Source organism: Pristiophorus japonicus, chromosome 2 (assembly GCF_044704955.1).
Source record: "Pristiophorus japonicus isolate sPriJap1 chromosome 2, sPriJap1.hap1, whole genome shotgun sequence".
Lineage (NCBI taxonomy): Eukaryota > Metazoa > Chordata > Chondrichthyes > Pristiophoridae > Pristiophorus > Pristiophorus japonicus.
The window spans coordinates 237,048,271-237,071,985 of record NC_091978.1 but is presented as its reverse complement, the minus strand read 5'-3'; the positions used below and the strand labels follow the sequence as shown (position 1 = coordinate 237,071,985).

General features: G+C 49.4%; 1 protein-coding gene across 3 annotated transcripts in view; it reads right to left on the bottom strand.

Moving 5' to 3' along the window:
- antxr2a (ANTXR cell adhesion molecule 2a) overlaps positions 1–1,570 on the bottom strand; it is a 372,665-nt gene extending 371,095 nt beyond the window's left edge. For all 3 annotated transcript variants that reach the window (XM_070871068.1, XM_070871074.1, XM_070871069.1), the window contains exons 1-2: positions 1,011–1,570; positions 601–672 (exon numbers count right to left, since the gene is read on the bottom strand). In XM_070871068.1, the coding sequence (XP_070727169.1) occupies positions 601–672; positions 1,011–1,174 (236 nt within the window). In that variant the 5' untranslated portion in view covers positions 1,175–1,570. The remainder of the gene's footprint in view (positions 1–600; positions 673–1,010) is intronic.
- Positions 1,571–23,715: the final 22,145 nt, after the last annotated feature.

Sequence of the window (23,715 nt, the reverse complement as noted above, 5' to 3'; positions counted from 1 at the left end):
GGTTCACCAGATTGATTCCAGGGATGGCTGGACTGATATATGAGGAGAGACTGGATCAACTGGCCTTTATTCACTCGAGTTTAGAAGGTTGAGAGGGGATCTCATAGAAACGTATCAAATTCTGACGGGGCTGAACAGGTTAGATGCGGGAAGAATGTTCCCGATGTTGGGGAAATCCAGAACCAGGGGACATAATCTTAGGATAAGGGGTAGGCCATTTAGGACTGAAGAGGAGAAACTTCTTCACTCAGAGAGTTGTTAACCTGTGGAATTCCCTGCTGCAGAGTGTTGTTGATGCCAGTTCATTGGATATATTCAAGAGGGAGTTAGATATGGCCCTTACAGCTAACGGGATCAAGGGATATGGAGAGAAAGCAGGAAAGGGGTACCGAGGGAATGATCAGCCATGATCTTATTGAATGGCGGTGCAGGCTCGAAGGGTCGAATGGCCTACTCCTGCACCTATTTTCTATGTTTCTATAACAAAAGATTACTCAGTTAGCATTGCCCCTTACTTTCTCAATGCGGTGATGAAATGAGTCAAAAAGATAATTTTCTAACAGCACCAACGTTCACGGAGCATGTTGTTGAGTAGATTACCTGACGAATCGCTGGACCAGTGCTTCCACAAAACCATAGATTTCACCCCAGTTGTTAGACACACTCCCAGATCTGTAAAATGATAGACGCAGTTCGATCAAAACATTCAAGCAAATAAAAACGTCTTCACATCCTACACTCTTCAACGGTGTTATTTAATAATTAGAAAACAACACTTGTAACCAAAAGTTTATTTAAAGCCAATCAACATTTTGCAGTCACTGAATGAATATCGTGGTTAGTTTCACGTAACCTCCCTTTCTCGCCACCATTAATTAGATTTGATTCATCAATGCCCACAATTCATCCCAACGCTCGGAACCCTTTACTTTCTAACTTAATTTGACTGACAGCTACAGATTCAAATAAAACAAATCCCGCCCGCTCACCCAGACTGCATTGATTCTTACCTGTCCAGTACAAAGTACAGATCAAACGCTCCATGGCACGATTTCTCTTCACTTTGCACAGCTCCCGGTCCGGTCAGGGTCAGGAACACTGCTACAAAGAGCAGGAAACTCCGGAGCCCGGGGCAGATGCTAGTACAAACAGCAACAGTCCGCCACAGCTTCATTATTGTTCAATTAAACTAGTTGTACAGCCCCGGAGTGCCGAGCCGGCGACACGGAATAGAAAGCTTCTGCAAACATTAAAATAACCACCATCGGATTTGTAAAAAAGAATTACATGACCCCCCTCCTACAAGCGCAGATGAAGAAAAAACAAGACGAGTTCGGTAAACTGCGCGTTGCAACAGTGCAAGAGGTCGCTCGGTCGTTGGTTCAGTTAACTTCCCAAAAGACGGCGGCGTTTCTGCGAGGCAAGAATTGCACAAACGTCCCTCTTACACCCAGCCTGCAGCGTTCGTTTCCACAAAACATGAGCAAGCGATCAAACGGAACTTGCTGCGAGTTGCCACTGCTTGGTGGGGGTGGGGAGTGCAGCTGGGTGTGTCGGGGCAGCTGGGCATCCGTCAGCGAAGAGGAGGGAAGATATTCTGCATAACCACAGATGTTTGCTTCTTTGCAAACGGCAGCATGATATCACTTCCTGTGGTGGGGACGATATTTTTTAACACTGATATTAATCAGCACGCTTGTTCTGTGTGCTAGTTTTTCTTTGCTGTTGACGTCGTAGGGAAGTTAAGACAAAACTAAACCGAAATGACGTGAAATAATACATTTCCACATCAAGATGTATAAAAGTGTCTTATAATTTTAATTTTCAATTTTATACATTTATAAGGATCTTTTTTGTTACCGAAACTCGTAGTGTGCACATCGATCAGCCACTTTGTCATACTGATCCTACACTTCCAAATTATAACGTTTTATTATAACATTATGTAATGACCTGGATGGGAAGGCACTTAACATTTGAGTCAACTGTTGGTGTGAGAATTTCAATCCGCAGTTCCCAAAATGGTAAACTGAGTTCATCATATGGCTCGGAGGATAGACATCCTTTAATCCGAGTTTCTTTCCCTGTTACTATTGACAATTAGCATCGAAGGAAGGGAATGAGTCATACCTTCCAGTAACTACAATGAGAAGCAAAAACAAGAAAATACTGGAAACACTCAGCCGGAGAGAGAAACAAAGGTAACTTTCAGGTCGATGACTTCTAATTCTCTCTCCACAGATCCTGCCTGATCTACTGAGTAGTTCCAGCAATTTCTGTTTTTATTTCAGTTTTCCAGCATCTGCAGTATTTTGCTTTTGTTAGCGTTTTTTTTAGTTTATTGGCTGGAAACTGCCTGGAAAAGCAGGCTTCCCAGCAGAAAAATGGGCTTAGCTCTCACATAAAAATAGCTAATGTAAAGCTTTCCAAAGTAAGCTTTTAAAGTAAACCAACATGTGTTTAAATAGCACTTTTAATGGAGAAAACGTCCCAAGGCACTTCACAGGAGCTATTCAGATGAAAAGCCAAAGAAGGAGATATTATGACGGATGAGTCAAAGCTTGGTCAAAGAGGTAGGTTTCAAGAAGCGTCTTAAAGGTGGAGAGAGAAGTGGAGAGGTGATGAGGTATGGCAAGGGAATTCCAGAGCTTAAGCTGATGGCTGCCAATGGTGGGTGGAGGAAGTAGGAAATGCAAAGGGGCCAGAGTTGGAGGAACACAAAGATAGCAGAGGGTTGTAGAGCTGGAGGAGGTTACAGAGATAGGGTGGGGCGAGGCCATGATAAGATTTGAATAAGAAGTTGAGAATTTTAAAATCGAGGTGTAGCCGGAGTGGGAGCCAATGTAGGTCAGTGAACACAGTGGTGATGAGTGAATGGGACTTCATGCGAGTTAGGATATGGTCAACAGAATTTTAAATGAGTTCAAGTTTACGGAGCGTGCAATTTGGATGCCAGCCTGGAGAGCATTGAAATAGTCAAGTTTGGAGGTAACAAAAGCATGACTGAGATGTTTCAGCAACAGATGGGCTGAGGCAGGGGCAGAAACAGGTGATGATACGGAGGTGGAAGAAGTCGGTCTTTGTGTTGGAGAGGATATAGGGTCGGAAGCTCAATTCAGGGTCACATAGGAAGCTGAGGTATATAACAATCTAGTTCAGCCAGAAAATGTAGCCAGAGAGGGGAATGGAATGGAATCAGTGGCTAGCAGACAGAGTTTATGGCAAGGGCCGAAGACAATGGCTTCAGTCTGCTCAATGGTTAATTGAAGGAAATTTTGGCTCATTCAGGACTGGATGTCGGATAAGCAGTCTGACAACACAGAAACAGTGAAAGGGTTGAGAGTGGTGGGAGGACCCTCATCAGCATATGCAAGGAATCTAACACCTGTATCATGTGGCTGCCCTAGATGCCTGAAAATTGTCTGAGACCAATAAGGTGTCAGATGCTTTTCAGGTGTCCTTGAGGCACAGGGCATGGCCTTGCAAAATCAGTCACTTTTACCCCTGTTTTCCATCTGGAAAACAGAGGCAAAGATGACCAAACTCTCCCCCACTGTCTGCATTGTTCATGCAGGGAAAGATGGTCAACTACATGGTGGCCCTAGAACAGGAATACTTTCTGTTGGTAAGTCAGAGTGCTTCCTTGGAGGTCTTAGGTGACCGGGTTGCAAGGCTGGGTGGAATAGTCAGGGTGGTCCCAAAATTTGGAAAGCAGAATGTTGTAGAATATAACCCTGACCTTCAGCCGGCTTCAAATAAAGGAAAACAAAAAAAAAATGTCAAAGAATTCAGTAGAACTAATTTACCACTCTCAGTAAACAAATAAATTGTGACAAACATAATCCACTTCCAACTTTATATCATTGGGCCCTGACAACAAGAATGCTTGTTTTGTCCAGGTGTCCCTTACACAGGTGCAAATTGATGCGTAACAGCACAAAATGTGACATATGTCACCATTCCATCGTAATGCATTAATTAAAATCTTTTTGCTGGAAAGTGGTCAGGTACTTCTTATACACAACAAAAGTGGATGGGGACACAGTGAAGAGCATCTCCAAGTCATTTCCCATCCAAATTCCCTGATAAATTGGAGAAGGGAGGGTAGAATATTCCACCCTGCAAAACACCATTTTATTTTTGAAGACTGCATAGGACTACCTTGATGGCTATTATTCTTGTTAAAACGCACAATGACAATGGATGGCTAGTTAGTGCTTGAATTCCATGTCTGGAATCCAGCTTTTCTCAACTTCACAATGATGCTCACAGACCAAGAAAACATGATCCCTACTTTCATCACAGAGAAAATTGAGCCATTCAGCATCCTTTACTGCAGCATAAACGTGGCATTAGTATATTTTTTTTTATTCGTTGCCCTTTGTTAAAAATCATCTCTTTCTCTTTACAGCCTTTATGGTTGCTTGGTGGTCTCTTGCTTTCTCTCGCTCACCTGAAAGTGAAAGCAAGAGAACCATATAGATGCAAGGCTATTCCAGCATCCATAGCACAACTAAGAAGCCTGAAAAAAAAATCTATAGACCCGATCATTTTAATAGAGCACTTTTATTTGTGCTATGGGTGGTGTAAAGTACCACCTCTGTAAACTCCTCTTGCCTTTTCTTGCTAGAAATTAATAGCTCAGTCCATGGATAAATCAGATTATGATCCTGAGGTAGACCCTTACAAGGCATTGCAGAATGGAGCCAGGGGAAGGAAGTTCCCATTCCATTTGTTAAGTCAACGCCCGCCATATCGCAGATATACTAAATGAGTAGTGGCATGACTCAATAATTAACCACATGGCAAATTCCTAATCTCATCCATGCCATTGTCCAAGAGGCACTGCATCATTTTGTAAATCTGCGATGTACACTGCCTATGGCTTTTGTTGGGGTAAAAAGAAGACTTCTCTTCCTCAAGGTGGACTCCCTGATATAAGGAATAGACACCTACCCATATTGTATAGCGACAACGGAATCACTCAGATGAAAACTCGGTTAACCGTTTTTTATTCGAACATGCTCGGGAAGGTTCTGATGAACACTTCCCAGAACAACAGTTTGTAATGACAGTTATACATTTTCTGAGGTGTGCGACCCTCCTACAAAACCACCGATTGGCCTACTGCTCAGACTGGCTCTGAGTGGTTCTCCCCCACCTGTCCATCACCCATGGTGTCAACCATAACGTGTTGATTAACTTTGTTTTCCAGGGTGGCGCCATCTTATCCCTCTCCCAAGAACTCTAGTCAAAACTACCAGTCACTATTTTCCCAAACATTTGTGTCCTTGTTCTGTACCGAATGCGTGTTCGAAGGTTAATCTAATGGATGGTTCATTACCCATCAGGCTTCACTATTCCCCTCTTACTAGCCCAATGTAAGCAAGTGTATGAGCGTGCTTTATCATAATCGGTCAATATTATAATCCATACCATAAGACAGAAGAACTCCTGTTCCTCAGAATCTCCAAATACTGATAAGCCCTCTTAATCCGGACCATTTTACGTGTCAGATCAATTCACCTTCAGTATCTCCAGTCTTGACCATCGGTCTGTCTCCACTCTAGTGACCATTTTTTATCCCCTTACAATCCCCACTAATGGCATTTGGCTATATGCCCAAGGCCATTTCCCAATTACTTCCTCATGGGTGAGCCTCTAGGTTTGTCCTTTCGCTTGGGTAGCGCTACTTCCCGAACTGCAGGTCCCACCTGTTGACTTTCCCATCAAGGTTATACTAAATAAGTCCTTTCTGCCGGACTGTCTACATTCCCTTTATTCACTGTCGTAACTATTGTTCGGGCTATTGCCTGCCTCTTACGTCGGTTACACCTTTTACAGGCTAACAATAGCAAGATGACCAAGATGATCCCTTGCACTACAACCAGTAGATGTGACACTTTCCGTATACCATGGATGCACTTGCATATTGAGTCCAGCATTCCATTTTCTCAGTGTTCGAATTTTGCCCCACCTGGGGTATCCTCTGTTTCTTCTATCTTTCTTCCACCTGGGGTCTTCTCTATGTTGCTTTGAATATTCTCTTTCCTTGTGTTCAATTCAGTCGAGTTTGTTCCTAATTCAGTTCAGGTATCGGTTTTCCTTGCGGCCCGATGGCCTTCTCATACTCTTCTCGGATAGTGTCTATCATTGTCCCATTGATGGTTTCTTCTTTCAGTTCAGAGTTTATAACATATCCATTTATGTGTGTCTCGTCATGCGGGGTAAAGCAGAAGTCAGTATTCATGATGGCGTTTATTTGTGACCGTCATCTCAGTCGCCGTGGTGCTCACACACCATCCCCATTTCCTCATGGAGCAGCAGAAGTTTTGTAATCCGTGCGAGAAGGTGATACTCAAGGTGCACCCGTCAATTTGGTCATATCCACAATCGGCTTTGATCATTCATAGTGGATCTCGACATAAAAGAACTTGGTTATTTATATAACAATCATCTATGCTGAAACTCTTAGTATGTTGTTCTCTTTAATTACATATCTGGATAGGTCATGGTAACGCACGCGAGTTTGATTTCTTATTTCCTCAATATTATTTATTAGGTTTCGGGTTCTCCCTTTGTCACATCATACTGTGGTATAGATTTAAATGTCTGGTTACACATCTGACCCTTGGGACCCAAGCATGACTGTTTCTCCACACCTCACATGCATGAGTCATGTTTTTGTCCAAGGTCCAGTTGGTAAATACATCAAGGTTTATCGAATCCGGCACCTTTCCATTTTGAAGTTGTTCTAGGTTATGATGTATGCCACTGAGTAACCATGCTCCGTACCCTGCGCATACTATTTCTGTCTGTATGGTTCTATTCAAGTTTCTTTCCGTTTTAGTTCTGGTGTGGTCTCGCACCATGCGACAATTCCCTCTCCAACAATCCCTGTAAGGTTCAGGTTAGGGCGTTGACCCAATCATCTATCGTGTGCAAGTCTATAGTGTTGACCGTTGCAACTCCCACCGTATATCCTGCCGGGTATCATAGAAACATAGAAAATAGATGCAGGAGTAGGTCATTCGGCCCTTCGAGTCTGCACCACAATTCAATAAGATCAAGGCTGATCTTTCACCTCAGTACCCCTTTCCTGCTTTCACTCCATACCTCTTGATCCCTTTAGCCATAAGGGCCATATCTAATTCCCTCTTGAATATATCCAATGAACTGGCATCAACAACTCTCTGCGGTAGGGAATTCCACAGGTTACCAACTCTCTGAGTGAAGAAGTTTTGCCTCATCTCAGTCCTAAATGGCTTACCCCTTATCCTTAGACTATGTCACCTGGTTCTGGACTTCCCCAACATCGGGGACATTTTTCCTGCATTTAACCTGTCCAGTCCCGTCAGAATTTTATATGTTTCTATGAGATCCCCTCTCATTCTTCTAAACTCCAGTGAATACAGGCCCAGTCGATCCAGTCTCTCCTCATATGTCAGTTCTGCCATCCCAGGAATCAGTCTGGTGAACCTTCGCTGCACTCCCTCAATAGCAAGAACGTCCTTCCTCAGATGGGAGACCAAAACTGAACACAATATTCCAGGTGAGACCTCACCAAGGCTCTGTACAACTGCAGTAAGACCTCCCTGCTCCTAAACTCAAATCTCCTAGCTATGAAGGCCAACATGCCATTTGCCTTCTTCACCGCCTGCTGAACCTGCATGCCAACTTTCAATGACTGATGTACCATGACACCCAAGTCTCGCTGCACCTCTCCTTTTCCTAATCTGCCGCCATTCAGATAATATTCTGCCTTTGTGTTTTTGCCCCCAAAGTGGATAACCTCACATTTATCCACATTATGCTGCATCTGCCACGCGTTTGCCCACTCACCTAACCTGTCCAAGTCACACTGCAGTCTTTTAGCTTCCTCCTCACAGCTCACACTGCCACCCAGCTTAGTGTCATCTGCAAACTTGGAGATATTACACTCAATTCCCTCATCCAAATCATTAATGTATATCGTAAATAGCTGGGGTCCCAGCACTGAGCCCTGCGGTACCCCACTCATCACTGCCTGCCATTCTGAAAAGGACCCATTTATCCCGACTCTCTGCTTCCTGTCTGCCAACCAGTTCTCTATCCACGTCAGTACATTACCCCCAATATCATGTGCTTTAATTTTGCACACCAATCTCTTGTGTGGGACCTTGTCAAAAGACATTTGAAAGTCCAAATACACCACATCCACTGGTTCTCCCTTATCCACTCTACCAGTTACATCCTCAAAAAATTCCAGAAGATTTGTCAAGCAGGATTTCCCTTTCATAAATCATAAGAACATAAGATCATAAGAATTAGGAAAAGGAGTAGGCCATCTAGCTCCTCGAGCCTGCTCCACCATTCGACAAGATCATGGCTAATCTGGCCGTGGACTCAGCTCCACTTACCCGCCCGCTCCCCATAACCCTTAATTCCATTATTGGTTAAAAATCTATCTATAGAAACATAGAAACATAGAAAATAGGTGCAGGAGTAGGCCATTCGGCCCTTCTAGCCTGCACCGCCATTCAATGAGTTCATGGCTGAACATTCAACTTCAGTACCCCATTCCTGCTTTCTCGCCATACCCCTTGATCCCCCTAGTTGTAAGGACCTCATCTAACTCCTTTTTGAATATATTTAGTGAATTGGCCTCAACAACTTTCTGTGGTAGAGAATTCCACAGGTTCACCACTCTCTGGGTGAAGAAGTTCCTCCGCATCTCGGTCCTAAATGGCTTACCCCTTATCCTTAGACTGTGACCTCTGGTTCTGGACTTCCCCAACATTGGGAACATTCTTCCTGCATCTAACCTGTCTAACCCCGTCAGAATTTTAAATGTTTCTATGAGGTCCCCTCTCATTCTTCTGAACTCCAGTGAATACAAGCCCAGTTGATCCAGTCTTTCTTGATAGGTCAGTCCCGCCATCCCGGGAATCAGTCTGGTGAACCTTCGCTGCACTCCCTCAATAGCAAGAATGTCCTTCCTCAGGTTAGGAGACCAAAACTGTACACAATACTCCAGGTGTGGCCTCACCAATGCCCTGTACAACTGTAGCAACACCTCCCTGCCCCTGTACTCAAATCCCCTTGCTATGAAGGCCAACATGCCATTTTCTTTCTTAACCGCCTGCTGCACCTGCATGCCAACCTTCAATGACTGATGTACCATGACACCCAGGTCTCTTTGCACCTCCCCTTTTCCTAATCTGTCACCATTCAGATAATAGTCTGTCTCTCTGTTTTTATCTGTGACTTAAGTACATTCAATGAGCTAGCCTCAACTGCTTCCTTGGGCAGAGAATTCCACAGATTCACAACCCTTTGGGAGAAGAAATTCCTTCTCAACTTGGTTTTAAATTGGCTCCTCCATATTTTGAGGCTGTGCCCCCTGGTTCTAGTCTCTCCGACCAGTGGAAACAACCTCTCTGCCTCTATCTTGTCTATCCCTTTCATTATTTTAAATGTTTCTAAAAGATCACCCCTCATCCTTCTGAACTCCAACGAGTAAAGACCCAGTCTACTCAATCTATCATCATAAGGTAACCCCCTCATCTCCGGAATCAGCCTAGTGAATCATCTCTGTACCCGCTCCAAAGCTAGTATATCCTTCCTTAAGTAAGGTGACCAAAACTGCATGCAGTACTCCAGGTGCAGCCTCACCAATACCCTATGCAATTGCAGAAGGACCACCCTGCTTTTGTACTCCATCCCTCTCGCAATGAAGGCCAACATTCCATTCGTCTTCCTGATTACCTGTTGCACCTGCAAACTAACTTTATAGGGGGCACTTGGAAAAATGTAATTTTAGCGCCCAAAAAAAAACCAAAAAAAAAGAAAAAAAAACACAAAAAAAGGAAAAAAAGGGGCCTTGAAAATGTCTGCTGTGTCACTCAGGCGGGTGGCACGGGTTAATGTTTGTTTTTTTTCAGGTAAACTCAAAAGAGTTTCATGCACAAGGACCAATTGTGGAGCAGTGGAGGCGTGTCCTGCACAGTAGGAGCTGTGCTGCAGTGAGGAGAGGAGCTACCAACTTTTGCTCCTGCCTGGAGAGCCCTGAGAACAGCCCAGGAAGAGAAGGAAGGAAGGGGCTTCACCACCAACTTTCACCCAGAGGGAGAGGAGGAAAAAGCAGAAAACTTACAACTTTTTACCATTTCTACAAAGAGTTGGAGAGAGGGGGAAAGACCAAAACAACATCCAGTGTGGAAGGAGGGAGACTCTACCATTTCGACAGGTGGGTGTATTGGTGCAGTCCCAAAAAGACTTTGTTGTATCGGTGGGGGGAGGAAAGAAGACCACTGAGGGCCGGAACATCGCGGGGGGTGTGTGTGTGTGGAAGTGTGTGTGGGGGCCTTGCTTACAACTAGGCCCCACACACAACTGAACCGCCCCTCCCCCAATTGCCTAACCTGGGGTAGCTGGAGCTACCAGGCTGAAGATTTCTTCAATCACCCATTGAACATCGTTGGGAGTGTATGCCTGGTTGGCTCTAGCTGCCCCAGGTGAAGACATCTTCTCCCCTCACCTGAAGACCACCCCAAAGACTATTTGTGTTTTGCCATCTGGGGATTGCACCCACCCACAGCTGCGAGGGGAGACCTGCCCTCGCAGTTCCTCCCCTTTTCCACCCCCCTCTCTCTTTCTCTGTTATTCTGTTTCTCCCCTTTCTCTCTGAGACCCCTTTTCTCCCAAATTAATTTAAAAAAAAACAATTGAGACAACTGAGCAGAGGGAGCAAGGCCCCTCCCCAATTGCCAACTAGGGGAGAGGTGTGCCTCGTTAAGGGCTCCTCTGCTCAGTCTTTAGACAAGAGGCCAATTAAGACCATTAAGGCCTGTGACTTTGGGGTGGGTGTAGCCCTTAAAGGGACCCCGTGATGGCGACCCCATCCACGCCGGTGGCAGGGCCAGCAAGGACATATGCGCAGGTGGCAACCGCTTCCACGGCACCTCCTGCGCCACCCGCTGCCCTGCCACCTTTTCGACTTATTACAAAAAAACACGGGGTCAAGAGCTACACTCACCCCACAATGACCATCGAGGAGTGCGTGCGGGCGATGGCTGGGGTAGTCGGCCCCTCGGCCATTGTCGCAGCCTCCAAGATGTCTGGGAAGGCTGTTTTCTTCCTGGGGTCGGAGCGGGCGGTGTCCCTGGCCCTCGAAAAGGGGCTCACGGTGGGCGGGACATTCCTGCCGGTGGACCCTCTCGAGGCCACCGCGCAGAGGGTCATCGTTTCAAACGTCCCGCCCTTTGTTCCCGCTGAGCTCCTCCTCCTTCACCTACAACAACTGGGGGAGGTAAGGTCGGGGATCAACCCCATACCGCTCGGCCTCAGGGAGAACAGCCTGCGCCATGTGTTCTCCTTCCGCCGCCAGCTCTTTGTCCGGCTGGCGCGGGAGGAGACGACGGAGAGAAATTTCAATGTGGTGCACGAGGGGACTGCCTACCGCGTCTTCTGGACGTCGGACGGCGTGCGGTGCCATGCCTGTAGGGAGGTGGGGCATGTTCCTAAGAACTGCTCCGCCTCCAAGGCCGCCAAACCACCGAGGGCGGCCAAGGCTGGCGCCGCCGCCACCCCTCCCCCTACTTGCGTCCGCGTGCCGGGATCCGTAGGTGCGCGGGCATCGTTGGGGGCCTTTGTTTTCACGGCCTCCGGCGGGGGGGAGGGAGAGCGTCCGATCGAAAAGAAGGCGCGGAAGAAGACGAGACATCTAGAGGCGGGTCCCCTCAGTGCGCCGGAAAGTTTGACCACCGCGCTCGGCCCAACCCAGTCACTGGCGAGCGCGGGGTGCCCTGAGCCCGTGCCCGAGCCCTTGAACAACACCGCAGAGGGGCCCGGGCGCGGGCAAGAAAAGGAAAAGGGGGGGGCGGAGCGGGAGGCCTCGGCAGACATGGAGGTCTCCCTGCCTCAGCGCACCTCCAGCAACAAAAGGAGGCGCCGCTCCGTTGAGGCGGAGGGGGAGCAACATCCCTCCGCGGAGGAGTCGGTGCCCGCCGCGTGTCCCGCGTCCCCCACCAGCGCCCCCAAGCAGCGCCGTAGGCGGGAGGAGTCTGTCCCCGGGGAGGGTGAGACAGTCGAGGCGGCCCAGCCTCTGCCTCCCGGGGATGGCGTGGAAGATCTGCCTGTCGTGGGGGGCGTGGGGACCGCGGAGGAATGCATTGCCGCCGGGCCGGGCGTCCCGGGGACTGAGGCGGGCGGGGCCGAAAAGGCCGAACCTGAGCCCGCCCAGCTATTATCCAACTTCCCCCGGGAGTCGCTCGACCCGGCAGAAAATGAAATTAATAATTTTAATAATACTGTACATGCTGGGCCGGGGGGTGGCAGCGGGGAGGGGGAGGAACAGTCACCCTCACCCCTCGCTTTGGAGCTGGAGCACTTGGGGAGCCTGGGGATTTCCTATGGCCGGGTCTCTCCTTGTTCCCCGGTTCCTGGGGCGGAGGGGGAACCCCTTCCGCTGTCATTTCCCGACCCAGCACCATTTTTAAAAGAGCCCAGTGGGGACTCCTCTGCCGACGATCCTGGGGCTGGGATCGGGGCAGAGCCAGGGCCGGTTGGAGCGGCCGGGTCATTTGCCGTACCTTGTGCGGTCGATGGGCCGGCTGCTGGCGGCCACCTCCCGGAGGAGGACAGGGACTCGGTGGGGGACGCGGGAGAAAATCTAGAGACCACCGCCAGCGAGGCGGTGGATCTGCTCGCGGCCGCCGCCGAGACCATCCTCATTCCTGCAAAGGAACTCCGGGACTTTTTGGCCCAGAGCCGGGGTCGCTGCAACCAAGCCCGACTGGCCCTGGAAAAATGGTCCGAGCCAGAGCTGATCAAGGGGTCCGTCCGCGCCGCAGTTAAAACCTTGGCCGCGGGTGGGCCCTTGACAAAGGCGCAACAACTTGAGCTGCGCGAGCTCGAGGGACTCCTCGCTGTGCTGCGGAGGGAGCGGAGGTCAACAAAAGACTCCGCTCCCTCCCCCACAATAGGTTAAGGTAGAGGTTGCACTATGCTTTTGCCATGAAGATAACCATAGCCAGCCTCAACATCAACGGCGGCAGAGGGGCACGCTGTAGATTTGACAATTTTTCGCTCCTGCGGGAGGGGAAATATGCGGTGTGCTTCCTGCAAGAAACCCACACCGTTCCGGGAGACGAAGCCACGTGGCTCCTGGAATGGCAAGGAGAGGTCCGCATGAGCCACCTCACCGCCATTTCTAGTGGGGTGGCCATCTTGCTGGGCCCGCATTTTCAGCCGGAGATCTTGGGGGTCGAGGAGCCCGTGCCAGGCCGCTTGCTGCACGTAACGGTTCGCCTGGGGGACGTGCCGCTCCATCTCGTGAACGTGTACGCCCCTCAGCCCGGCCCGCAGCAGACGTGCTTCTTTGAAGAGGTGTCCGCTCTTCTTGGCTCCGTCGACGTCGGTGACTGCATTGTCCTCGGGGGGGATTTTAACTGCACCCTCGAGGCGAGGGACCGCTCCGGTGCCGCGCAGTGCATGACGGCGATGGAGAAGTTGAGGGACCTGTCGGGTCCTTCGACTTGGTGGACGTCTGGCGAAATCTCCACCCCGACTCCAGCGCCTTTACTTGGGTGAGGCCTGGAGTAGGATGGTCTAGAGTCGACCGCCTTTACGTGTCTCGGGCGTACGTTTCCTGCGTCCCGGCGGCCTCCATGCGGCCGGTGCCGTGTTCGGACCACCACCTGGTGTGGGCGGAGCTCGCTTCGCTCCGCGCGAGGACGGAGTCCGCGTACTGGCACTTTAACAACCGGCTGCTGGAGGACGTGCGGTTCCAGGACTCGTTCCGTCGATTCTGGTCCGACTGGAGAAGGAAGCAGGGGGGCTTCCCCTCCTTGAGGCTATGGTGGGACGTGGGCAAGGCTCACGTCCGCGTCTTCTGTCAAGAGTACGCGAGGGGGTCGACCAAGAGGCGGGCGGCCAGAGTCGGGCGCCTAGAAAAAGAGGTGCTCGACCTGGAAGCCCGTCTCGGTCAAGTCGTCCAGGACCCGGCCCTGCGGACGGTGTACGAAGCGAAGAAGGCCGCGCTGAAGGACCTGCAGCTCGTCGGGTCCCGAGGCGCGTTCGTGAGGTCGCGAATCCGGTTCCTGCGGGATCTGGACCGCGGCTCCCCCTTCTTCTACTCGCTGGAAAAAAGGCAGAGTGTCCGTAAGCAGCTCTTGACGCTGCTGGCCGACGACGGCTCTCTCGTCTCGGATCCGGAGGGCGTCAATAACAGGGCCCGTGAATATTACGGGGCTCTGTTCTCTCCGGATCCGTCCAGCGAGGAAGCGAGTAGAGTTTTGTGGGAGGACCTGCCGAAGGTCAGCCCAGAGGGCGCCGGAAATCTGGAAGCTCCGCTAAGCGTGGCGGAGCTGACCGGTGCCCTCGACCGGCTCTCGAGGGGAAAATCCCCGGGGCTGGACGGGCTGACCGTGGAGTTCCACAGGGCATTCTGGGACGTCCTGGGGAGCGACAACGCGCGGGTCCTGGGGGAAAGTCTGGCGACCGGGGAGATGCCCCTCTCTTGGCGCAGGGCAGTCATCGTCCTGCTGCCAAAGAAGGGCGATCTCCGCCTCCTTAAGAACTGGCGCCCGGTCTCCCTCCTCAGCACGGACTACAAAATCTTCGCCAGGGCGATGTCTGCTCGCCTTGGTGCCGTGCTGGACCACATGATCCACCCCGACCAGTCCTACACGGTCCCGGGCCGGACAATCCACGATAACATCCATCTGGTCCGGGACCTCATCCATTGTTCCCAGGAGGCTGGTCTGTCAGTCGCCTTCCTATCCCTCGACCAAGAGAAGGCGTTCGACAGGGTGGATCACGACTATCTGCTCGGAACTCTGCGCGCTTTCGGGTTTGGGACGCATTTCGTCGCCCGGATTCGACTTTTGTACGCCGCCGCGGAGTGTCTGATTAAGGTTAACGGGTCCTTGACGGCGCCCCTTCGCTTTAGGAGAGGGGTGCGCCAGGGATGCCCCATGTCCGGCCAGTTATACGCCGTTTGCGTGGAGCCTTTCCTGCGCCTCTTGCGGACGAGGTTGACGGGACTAGCTCTGCAAGGGCCAGGCGTGGAGGTCGTCCTCTCGGCTTACGCCGATGACGTGCTCCTCGCGGTAGAGGATCCCGCTGACCTGCGGAGGATGCGTGAGTGCCAGGAGATTTACTCGGCCGCGTCCTCCGCCAGGATCAACTGGGAGAAATGTTCCGGACTCCTGGTGGGTCAGTGGCGGGTGGACTCCCTGCCGGAGGAGCTCAAGCCTTTTGCCTGGAGCACGACCCATCTCCTCTATCTGGGAGTCTACCTTAGCCCCGACGAGGGAGCCTGGCCGGCGAACTGGCAGGAGCTGGAGGCCAAGGTCGCTGCTCGCCTAGGGCGCTGGACAGGACTGCTCCGAGTGCTGTCCTACAGGGGTCGAGCGCTAGTCATAAACCAGCTGGTGGCCGCAATGTTGTGGTACCGGCTGGTCACTTTGACCCCTCCCCCTGCGTTTGTCGCCAAAATACAGAAGAAGCTGGTGGACTTCTTCTGGAACAACAGGAAGCACTGGGTCTCTGCCGTGGTCTTGAGTCTCCCGCTTGAGGAGGGCGGTCAGTCGTTGTTGTGCGTCAGCGCCCAGCTCGCGACTTTCCGTCTTCAGACCCTGCAGAGATACCTTTACGTCGAGCCCCCTCCTAGGTGGTGTGCTCTGGCGACGTATTTCTTCCGCCAGCAGCGCGACCTCAATTACGACACGCAGCTCCTGTTTGTGAACTTGGGGGGTGTCAGGACCGCCCTCCGGGAGCTGCCTGTCTTTTACAAGGAACTCATCAGGGTCTGGAACAAAGTCTCCACCAGGCGCAGCTCTCCGCCGGCTGGAGTGGCGGCCGTCCTGCAGGAGCCGCTGCTCGGGAATCCATACCTCCACGACCGAGGTTTTATGTGGCGGTTGGAAGAGAGGGCTGTGGCTGGTGAGGTGACCAGGGTCAGGGACCTGCTCGATGGCGGAGGAGCGGGCTGGATGGTGCCAGACACGCTGGCGCGGCGCCTAAATTCTGCCAACGTCCGCCACGCGGCCGATGCCATCGAGTCGCTAAAAACAGCTCTGGGCCCTGACTCCATTAGGTGCATCGAGGAGGCTCAAGCACGTGGGGAGATCCCGTCCGAAGTGACACCCGTCCGGACGGAATTCCTCATCGGCGCCAAACCCCGGAACCTCCCTCGGGGGCCGGCGCCTCACAACTTGAGCCGCCTCGGGGAAATCCCCTCCGTGCCTTTCAGTTCCGCGCGGAGGGGTTTCTTGTACGGGCTGCTTCTGCACACTCTCAACTTTGCCATCCTTGCCTGCCGTCCGGACACGCCATGGCGTACCATCTTGCCGTCCGGAGGAGGCGGGGGTCCCCGATGGAGGGCACTCTACGCAGGGGTCCTCCCACTATTCGTCGGGGACTTGGCCTGGAGGGTGGTGCACGGAGCAGTGCTGTGCAACAAATTTTTAAGCCGGTTCACGGACTCCCAGGCCGCCTGCAATTTCTGCGGTCTGGAAGAGTCCGTGTTCCATGTTTTTATTGAGTGCACGAGGTTGCAGCCCCTGTTCCATTATTTGAAGGGGCTGCTCCTGAAATTCTGGCTGCACTTCAGTCCCACTCTCCTGATCTTTGGGCACCCTGTGCGGAGGGGAGCGGGTAGGTCCGAAGGCCTCCTCGTAGGACTGCTCCTGGGCACGGCCAAGGGTGCCATCAGCCGGTCCAGGCAGCGGGCGGTCGAGGGGGTCGTTCAACCTGACTGCCTGCCTCTCTTCCGCTCTTACATCCGGTCCAGGGTGTCCTTGGAGATGGAGCACGCGGTGTCCACCGGTACGCTCGCGGCCTTCCGCGAGAGGTGGGCACCGGAGGGACTGGAGTGCATCATCACGCCCGGCAACCAAATTTTAATTTGATTTTACGTTTTAAAGTTTAATTTGTTTTAATTGCCGGTGTTTTTAGTGTCCCCTTCCATTTTATAGGGGGCACTGTGGAAAAATTGTGATTTTCGTGCCCCAAAAAAAAAAAAAAAAAAGAGAAAAAAAACAAAAAACAAAAAAAAAACCAAAAAAAGGAAAAAAAGGGCCTTGTAAATGTCTGGTGTGTCACCCAGGTCGGGTGGCATGGTTTAATGTTTTATGTTTTGCAGATAAACTCCAAAAAGAGTTTCATGCACAAGGACTGGAGTGCATCATCACGCCCGGCAACCAAATTTTAAGTTGATTTTATGTTTTTAAGTTAATTTGTTTTAATTGCCGGTGCTGTTCGTGTCCCCCTCCCCTTTTATAGGGGGCACTTGGAGAAAAAATGATTTTGTGCCCAAAAAAAAACCCCCCAAAAATAAACCATAAAAAAAAATTAAAAGGGCCTTGTAAATGTTTGGTGTTTCCCCCAGATCGGGGGGCACGGTTTAATGTTTTTTGTTTGCTCCCAAAAGAGTTCATGCACAAGGACCCCCAGGTCCCTCTGCACCGCAGTATGTTGTAATTTCTCCCCATTCAAATAATATTCCCTTTTACTGTTTTTTTTCCCAAGGTGGATGACCTCACACTTTCCGACATTGTATTCCATCTGCCAAACCTTAGCCCATTCGCTTAACCTATCTAAATCTCTTTGCAGCCTCTCTGTGTCCTCTACACAACCCGCTTTCCCACTAATCTTTGTCTCATCTGCAAATTTTGTTACACTACACTCTGTCCCCTCTTCCAGGTCATCTATGTATATTGTAAACAGTTGTGGTCCCAGCACCGATCCCTGTGGCACACCACTAACCACCGATTTCCAACCTGAAAAGGACCCATTTATCCTGACTCTCTGCTTTCTGTTAGCCAGCCAATTCTCTATCCATGCTAATACATTTCCACTGACTCCGTGTACCTTTATCTTCTGCAGTAACCTTTTGTGTGGCACCTTATCGAATGCCTTTTGAAAATCTAAATACACCACATCCATCGGTACACCTCTATCCACCATGTTCGTTATATCCTCAAAGAATTCCAGTAAATTAGTTAAACATGATTTCCCCTTCACGAATCCATGCTGCATCTGCTTGATTGCACTATTCCTATCTAGATGTCCCGCTATTTCTTCCTTAATGATAGTGTCAAGCATTTTCCCTACTACAGATGTTAAACTAACCGGCCTATAGTTACCTGCCTTTTGTCTGCCCTCTTTTTTAAACAGAGGCGTTACATTAGCTGCTTTCCAATCCGCTGGTACCTCCCCAGAGTCCAGAGGATTTTGGTAGATTATAACGAATGCATCTGCTATAACTTCCGCCATCTCTTTTAATACCCTGGGATGCATTTCATCAGGCCCAGGGGACTTGTCTACCTTGAGTCCCATTAGCCTGTCCAGCACTACCCCCTTAGTGATAGTGATTGTCTCCAGGTCCTCCCTTCCCACATTCCTGTGACCAGCAATTTTTGGCATGGTTTTTGTGTCTTCCACTGTGAAGACCGAAGCAAAATAATTGTTTAAGGTCTCAGCCATTTCCACATTTCCCATTATTAAATCCCCCTTTTCATCTTCTAATGGACCAACATTTACTTTAGTCACTCTTTTCCGTTTTATATATCTGTAAAAGCTTTTACTCTCTGTTTTTATGTTTTGCGCAAGTTTACCTTCGTAATCGATCTTTCATTTCTTTATTGCTTTCTTCGTCATTCTTTGCTGTCGTTTAAAATTTTCCCAATCTTCTATTTTCCCACTAACCTTGGTCACCTTATATGTATTGGTTTTTAATTTGATACTCTCCTTTATTTCCTTGGTTATCCACGGATGGTTATCCCTTCTCTTACCGCCCTTCTTTTTCACTGGAATATATTTTTGTTGAGCACTATGAAAGAGCTCCTTAAAAATCCTCCACTGTTCCTCAATTGTGCCACCGATTAGTCTGTGTTTCCAGTCTACTTTAGCCAACTCTGCCCTCATCCCACTGTAGTCCCCTTTGTTTAAGTATAGTACACTCGTTTGAGACACTACTTCCTCACCCTCAATCTGTATTACAAATTCAACCATACTGTGATCACTCATTCCGAGAGGATCTTTTACGAGGAGATCGTTTATTATTCCTGTCTCATTAGACAGGACCAGATCAAAGATAGCTTGCTCCCTTGTAGGTTCTGTAACATACTGTTCTAAGAAACAATCCCGTATGCATTCTATGAATTCCTCCTCCAGGCTACCCCGTGCGATTTGATTTGACCAATCGATATGTCGGTTAAAATCCTCCATGATTACTGCCGTTCCTTTTTCACATGCCTCCATTATTCCCTTGATTTTTGCCCGCCCCACCATGAAGTTATTATTTGGGGGCCTATAAACTACGCCCACCATTGACTTTTTCCCTTTACTATCTCTAATCTCCACCCACAATGATTCAACATTTTGTTCATTAGAGCCAATATCGTCTCTCACAACTGCTCTGATATCATCCTTTATTAACAGAGCTACCCCACCTCCTTTCCCTTCTTGTCTATCTTTCCAAATCGTCAGATACCCCTGTATGTTTAATTCCCAGTCTTGGCCACCCTGCAATCACGTTTCTGTAATGGCCACCAAATCAGACCCATTTGTAATGATTTGTGCCGTCAACTCATTTACTTTATTTCGAATGCTGCGTGCGTTTAGGTAGAGTTTTAACACTAGTTTTTAAACCATGATTTTTAGTTTTGACCTCTCCTGCAGCCCCTTTACATTCAGTGGCCCTTTTTGTTTTTTGACTTGTGTTTCTCTGCCCTCCACTTTTACTCATCTCCTTTCTGTCTTTTGCTTTGGTCTCCTTTTTGTTTCCCTCTGTCTCCCTGCATTTGTTCCCATCCCCCTGCCATATTAGTGTAACTCCTCCCCAACAGCACTAGCAAACACTCCCCCTAGGACATTGGTTCCGGTCCTGCCTAGGTGCAGACCGTCCAGTTTGTACTGGTCCCACCTCCCCCAGAACCGGTTCCAATGCCCCAGGAATTTGAATCCCTCCCTGCTGCACCACTGCTCAAGCCACGTAGTCATCTGAGCTATCCTGCGATTCCTACTCTGACTAGCACGTGGCACTGGTAGCAATCCTGAGGTTACTACTTTTGAGGTCCTACGTTTTAATTTAGCTCCTAGCTCCTTAAATCCGTTTCGTAGGACCTCATCGCTTTTTTTACCTATATCGTTGGTACCAATGTGCACCACGACAACTGGCTGTTCACCCTCCCTTTTCAGAATGTCCTGCACCCGCTCCGAGACATCCTTGACCGTTGCACCAGGGAGGCAACATACCATCCTGAAGTCTCAGTTGCGGCCGCAGAAACGCCTATCTATTCCCCTTACAATCGAATCCCCTATCACTACCGCTCTCCCATTCTTTTTCCTGCCATCCTGTGCAGCAGAGCCAGCCATGGTGCCATGAACTTGGCTGCTGTTGCCCTCCCCTGATGAGTCATCCCCCTCAACAGTACTCAAAATGGTGTATCTGTTTTGCAGGGGGATGACCTGCGGTAAGACCAAAGGTCTGTTTCATTATCTTCCCTGTGAAATATGTACCCTGATCTGAGTCCGGCTGTAGTGGCATTCCCCATCTCGGGGTATTATTTCCTCTGCTAGCATCCTAGTCACGGTCTCTGATGAACAATTTCTAGTGGCGAAAGCTTCCACTTCGTAACCTGGTCTATTATAACTAGGCAGTATGTCTTCCCCTTGTTACTGGGTAATGGTCCAGTAAAATCTATCTGTAAGTTTTCCCAGGGTCCTTTTGGTCGGGGCTGATGTCCCATTCTGACCTTTACTTTCCCCCCTGGGTTGTATTTTGCGCATGTCAGGCACCTTCTACAGTGGTTCTCCATATCTCTACCCATTCCCTTCCACCACCAGCATCTGGACATCGAGCTTATCATGTTGGTTCTACCTGTATGGACATACCCATGGTATAAATTTAGTAGGCTCCCCTGAATGCACTCTGGGACCACCACATTCCCGTCTTTTCTCCATACCCCGTCTGTCCCTTGTTGGGCTCCCCTCTGCTTCCACATCTCCTTTTCCTGTGGAGTGGATTTTCCCTGTACCTTAAGCATGTTTACTTCCTCAAGCCCGATGTACATGCTCCGACCTGGGCTTCCCTGGCCAGTGTACCTCGTCTGCCCATCGCACACTCTTCGGGTAGGAGGGAGGCTTCCACTAATTTCTTAACAAGCGTCGTGTTTTATTGTCCCTCCTCCTGAAGCCATGTATCCCCGTCTACTCCAGGCTATCATATAATCATGCACTACTCCAAAAGCATACCGACTGTCTGGATAGATGTTTACTCTTTTTCCCTTAGCCATCCTCGGAGCCTTGGTGAGAGCCACCAATTCAGACACTTGAGCCGATAGGCCTCCTTCTAACCGTCCTTCCCTTCTAACCTGTCCGCTGCTATCTACCACGGCCCATCCTGTTGGGCTACACAAATGCGTAATGATCCACCCTGCAGGGTTGTTACAGTTGTCCTTTATTGTTTCCATCCCGTTGGGGAGGGTAAGAGCATTGCTTCCCACCTAGCCCTTCGTACATCGGATACCGGTGATCATTTCCCCTCAACAGCACCAAAAGCGGTGTATCTGTTTTGCAGGGGGATGACCGCAGGGGACCCCTGCACTACCTTCTTTCCACTGCTCTTCCTGTTGGTCACCCATCCCCTATCTGGCTGTGTACCCTTTACCTGCGGTGTGGCCAACTCACTAAACGTGCTATTCACAGCATCCTCAGCATCGCGGATGCTCCAGAGTAAATAAAATCCTGATTTAATTGAAAATTCAGCCATTTTGTTTTAGTAAGCGCTTATATAATTCAGTTTTGTTAAAATATACCTACTTTAGTTGTACAACAGGGAAGTGATGTTCCGACTCATTGGTGTGTAGACCCTTTAGACCGTTAGAGTAAATCCACCTGCAGCTCCAGTGCCACAATGTGGTCTGTCAGGTGCTGCAGGCGGATACACTTCATGTACATGTAATCGTCAGGGACTCTGGAAGCATCCCTGAGTTCCCACATAGCAGAGGAGGAGCATAATACGTGTCCGAGCTCTCCTGCTATTACTTAACCCCTAGATTAACTTAATTTGGCAACAACAATGATAAAGGTTACCTACTAATAGGGGGAAAAAAAAGAAAAACTACTCACCAATCACCAGCCAATCACTTACCCCCTTGGCTGTTTTGCCACCTTTCGATTTCTTTCCATTTCTTTGTTTACCTTCTGCCCCTGCAGCTGCTCCCGCTGGGCCTTAATAGGCCTCACGAACTTCCGCTCTGCCTCCTCGATGCTGCCACCGAGCCCCGAACTCCCGCTGGGCCTTTATAGGCCTCATGAACTCCCGCTCCGCCTCCTTGATGCTGCAGCTTCTTTGTCGGTTTTAACTCGTAAGTTTTTATTATTTTCACATTCTTTCCTGCTAGCATTTATACCCGTGACCCTTTTGGTCCATATCTCAGAGACCACCCCCCCCGCCCCCCCCCCCCCCCCCACTCCCACCTTGGTCTTTATTTCATCCCACTGGCCAGTTTTTCCTAAACATCCTGGGGTCCCACCCCCTCCTTTTAGGTTGTATTCCTTCTTGTTTGTGCTGCGCACGATTAATACAGGCTTCTCCCTGTTATTACCGTGTCACCCGTCATGCTTTAGGACATACAACTATCCTCCACCTTGGTTTTCATCCTTACATGGTTTGCTATAACTTAGTTATACAGATTACACCTTTCTAGTTCTTTATACAGATTACCTCCTTCCCCGTCAATGCGACAGCTCTGCAGGTGGTACAAAAAACATACTGCCATTGCTAGCTGCCACATCATCCGAGTCGGACGGTCTGTACCCTGCTCGCAGCGCCAATTGTTGGGGTAAAAAGAAGACTTCTCTTCCTCAAGGTGGACTCCCTGATATAAGGAATCAACACCTGCCCATATTGTATAGCGACCACGGAATCACTCAGCCGAAACCTTGGTTAACCGGTTTTTATTCGAACATGTTCGGGAAGATGCCGATGAACACTTCCCAGAACAACAGTTTGCAATGAGAGTTATACATTTTCTGAGGTGTGCGACCCTCCTACAAAACCATCAATTGGCCTACTGCTCAGACTGGCTCTGAGTGGTTCTCCCTCATCTGTCCATCTCCCATGGTGTCAACTTTGCCTCAGTTTCTCATGGCATGTTGATTAACTTTGTTTTCCAGGGTGGTGCCTCCTTATTCCTCTCCCAAGAACTCTAGTCAAAACTACCAATCACTACATTCCCAAATATTTGTGTCCTTGTTCTGTACTGAATGAGTGTCCTAAGGTTAATCCAACGGATGGTTCATTACCCATCAGGCGTCGCTATTCCCCTCTTACTAGTCCAATGTAAGTGAGTGTATGAGCTTGCTTTACATGCATAAGCAGGTTATATATAATTGGTCAATATTACAATCCATACCGTAAGACAAAAGAATTGCTGATTCCTCAGAATCTCCTAATACTGATAAGCCCTCTTAATCTGGACTATTTTACATGTCAGATCAATTCACTAGCTTCAGTATCTCCATTCTTGACCATCAGTCTGTCTCCACTCTAGTGACCGCTTTTTATCCCATTACAGCTTTAATGTCCTTTCCATAATTGGATGGCCAAAACTCCACACAGCACTCTAACTGTGGCCTAACCAAAGTTTTGTACAATTTTATCATTACTTCTTTACTCTTGTACTCTATACCCTGAAGTATGAAACTGAAAATGCTCTTATT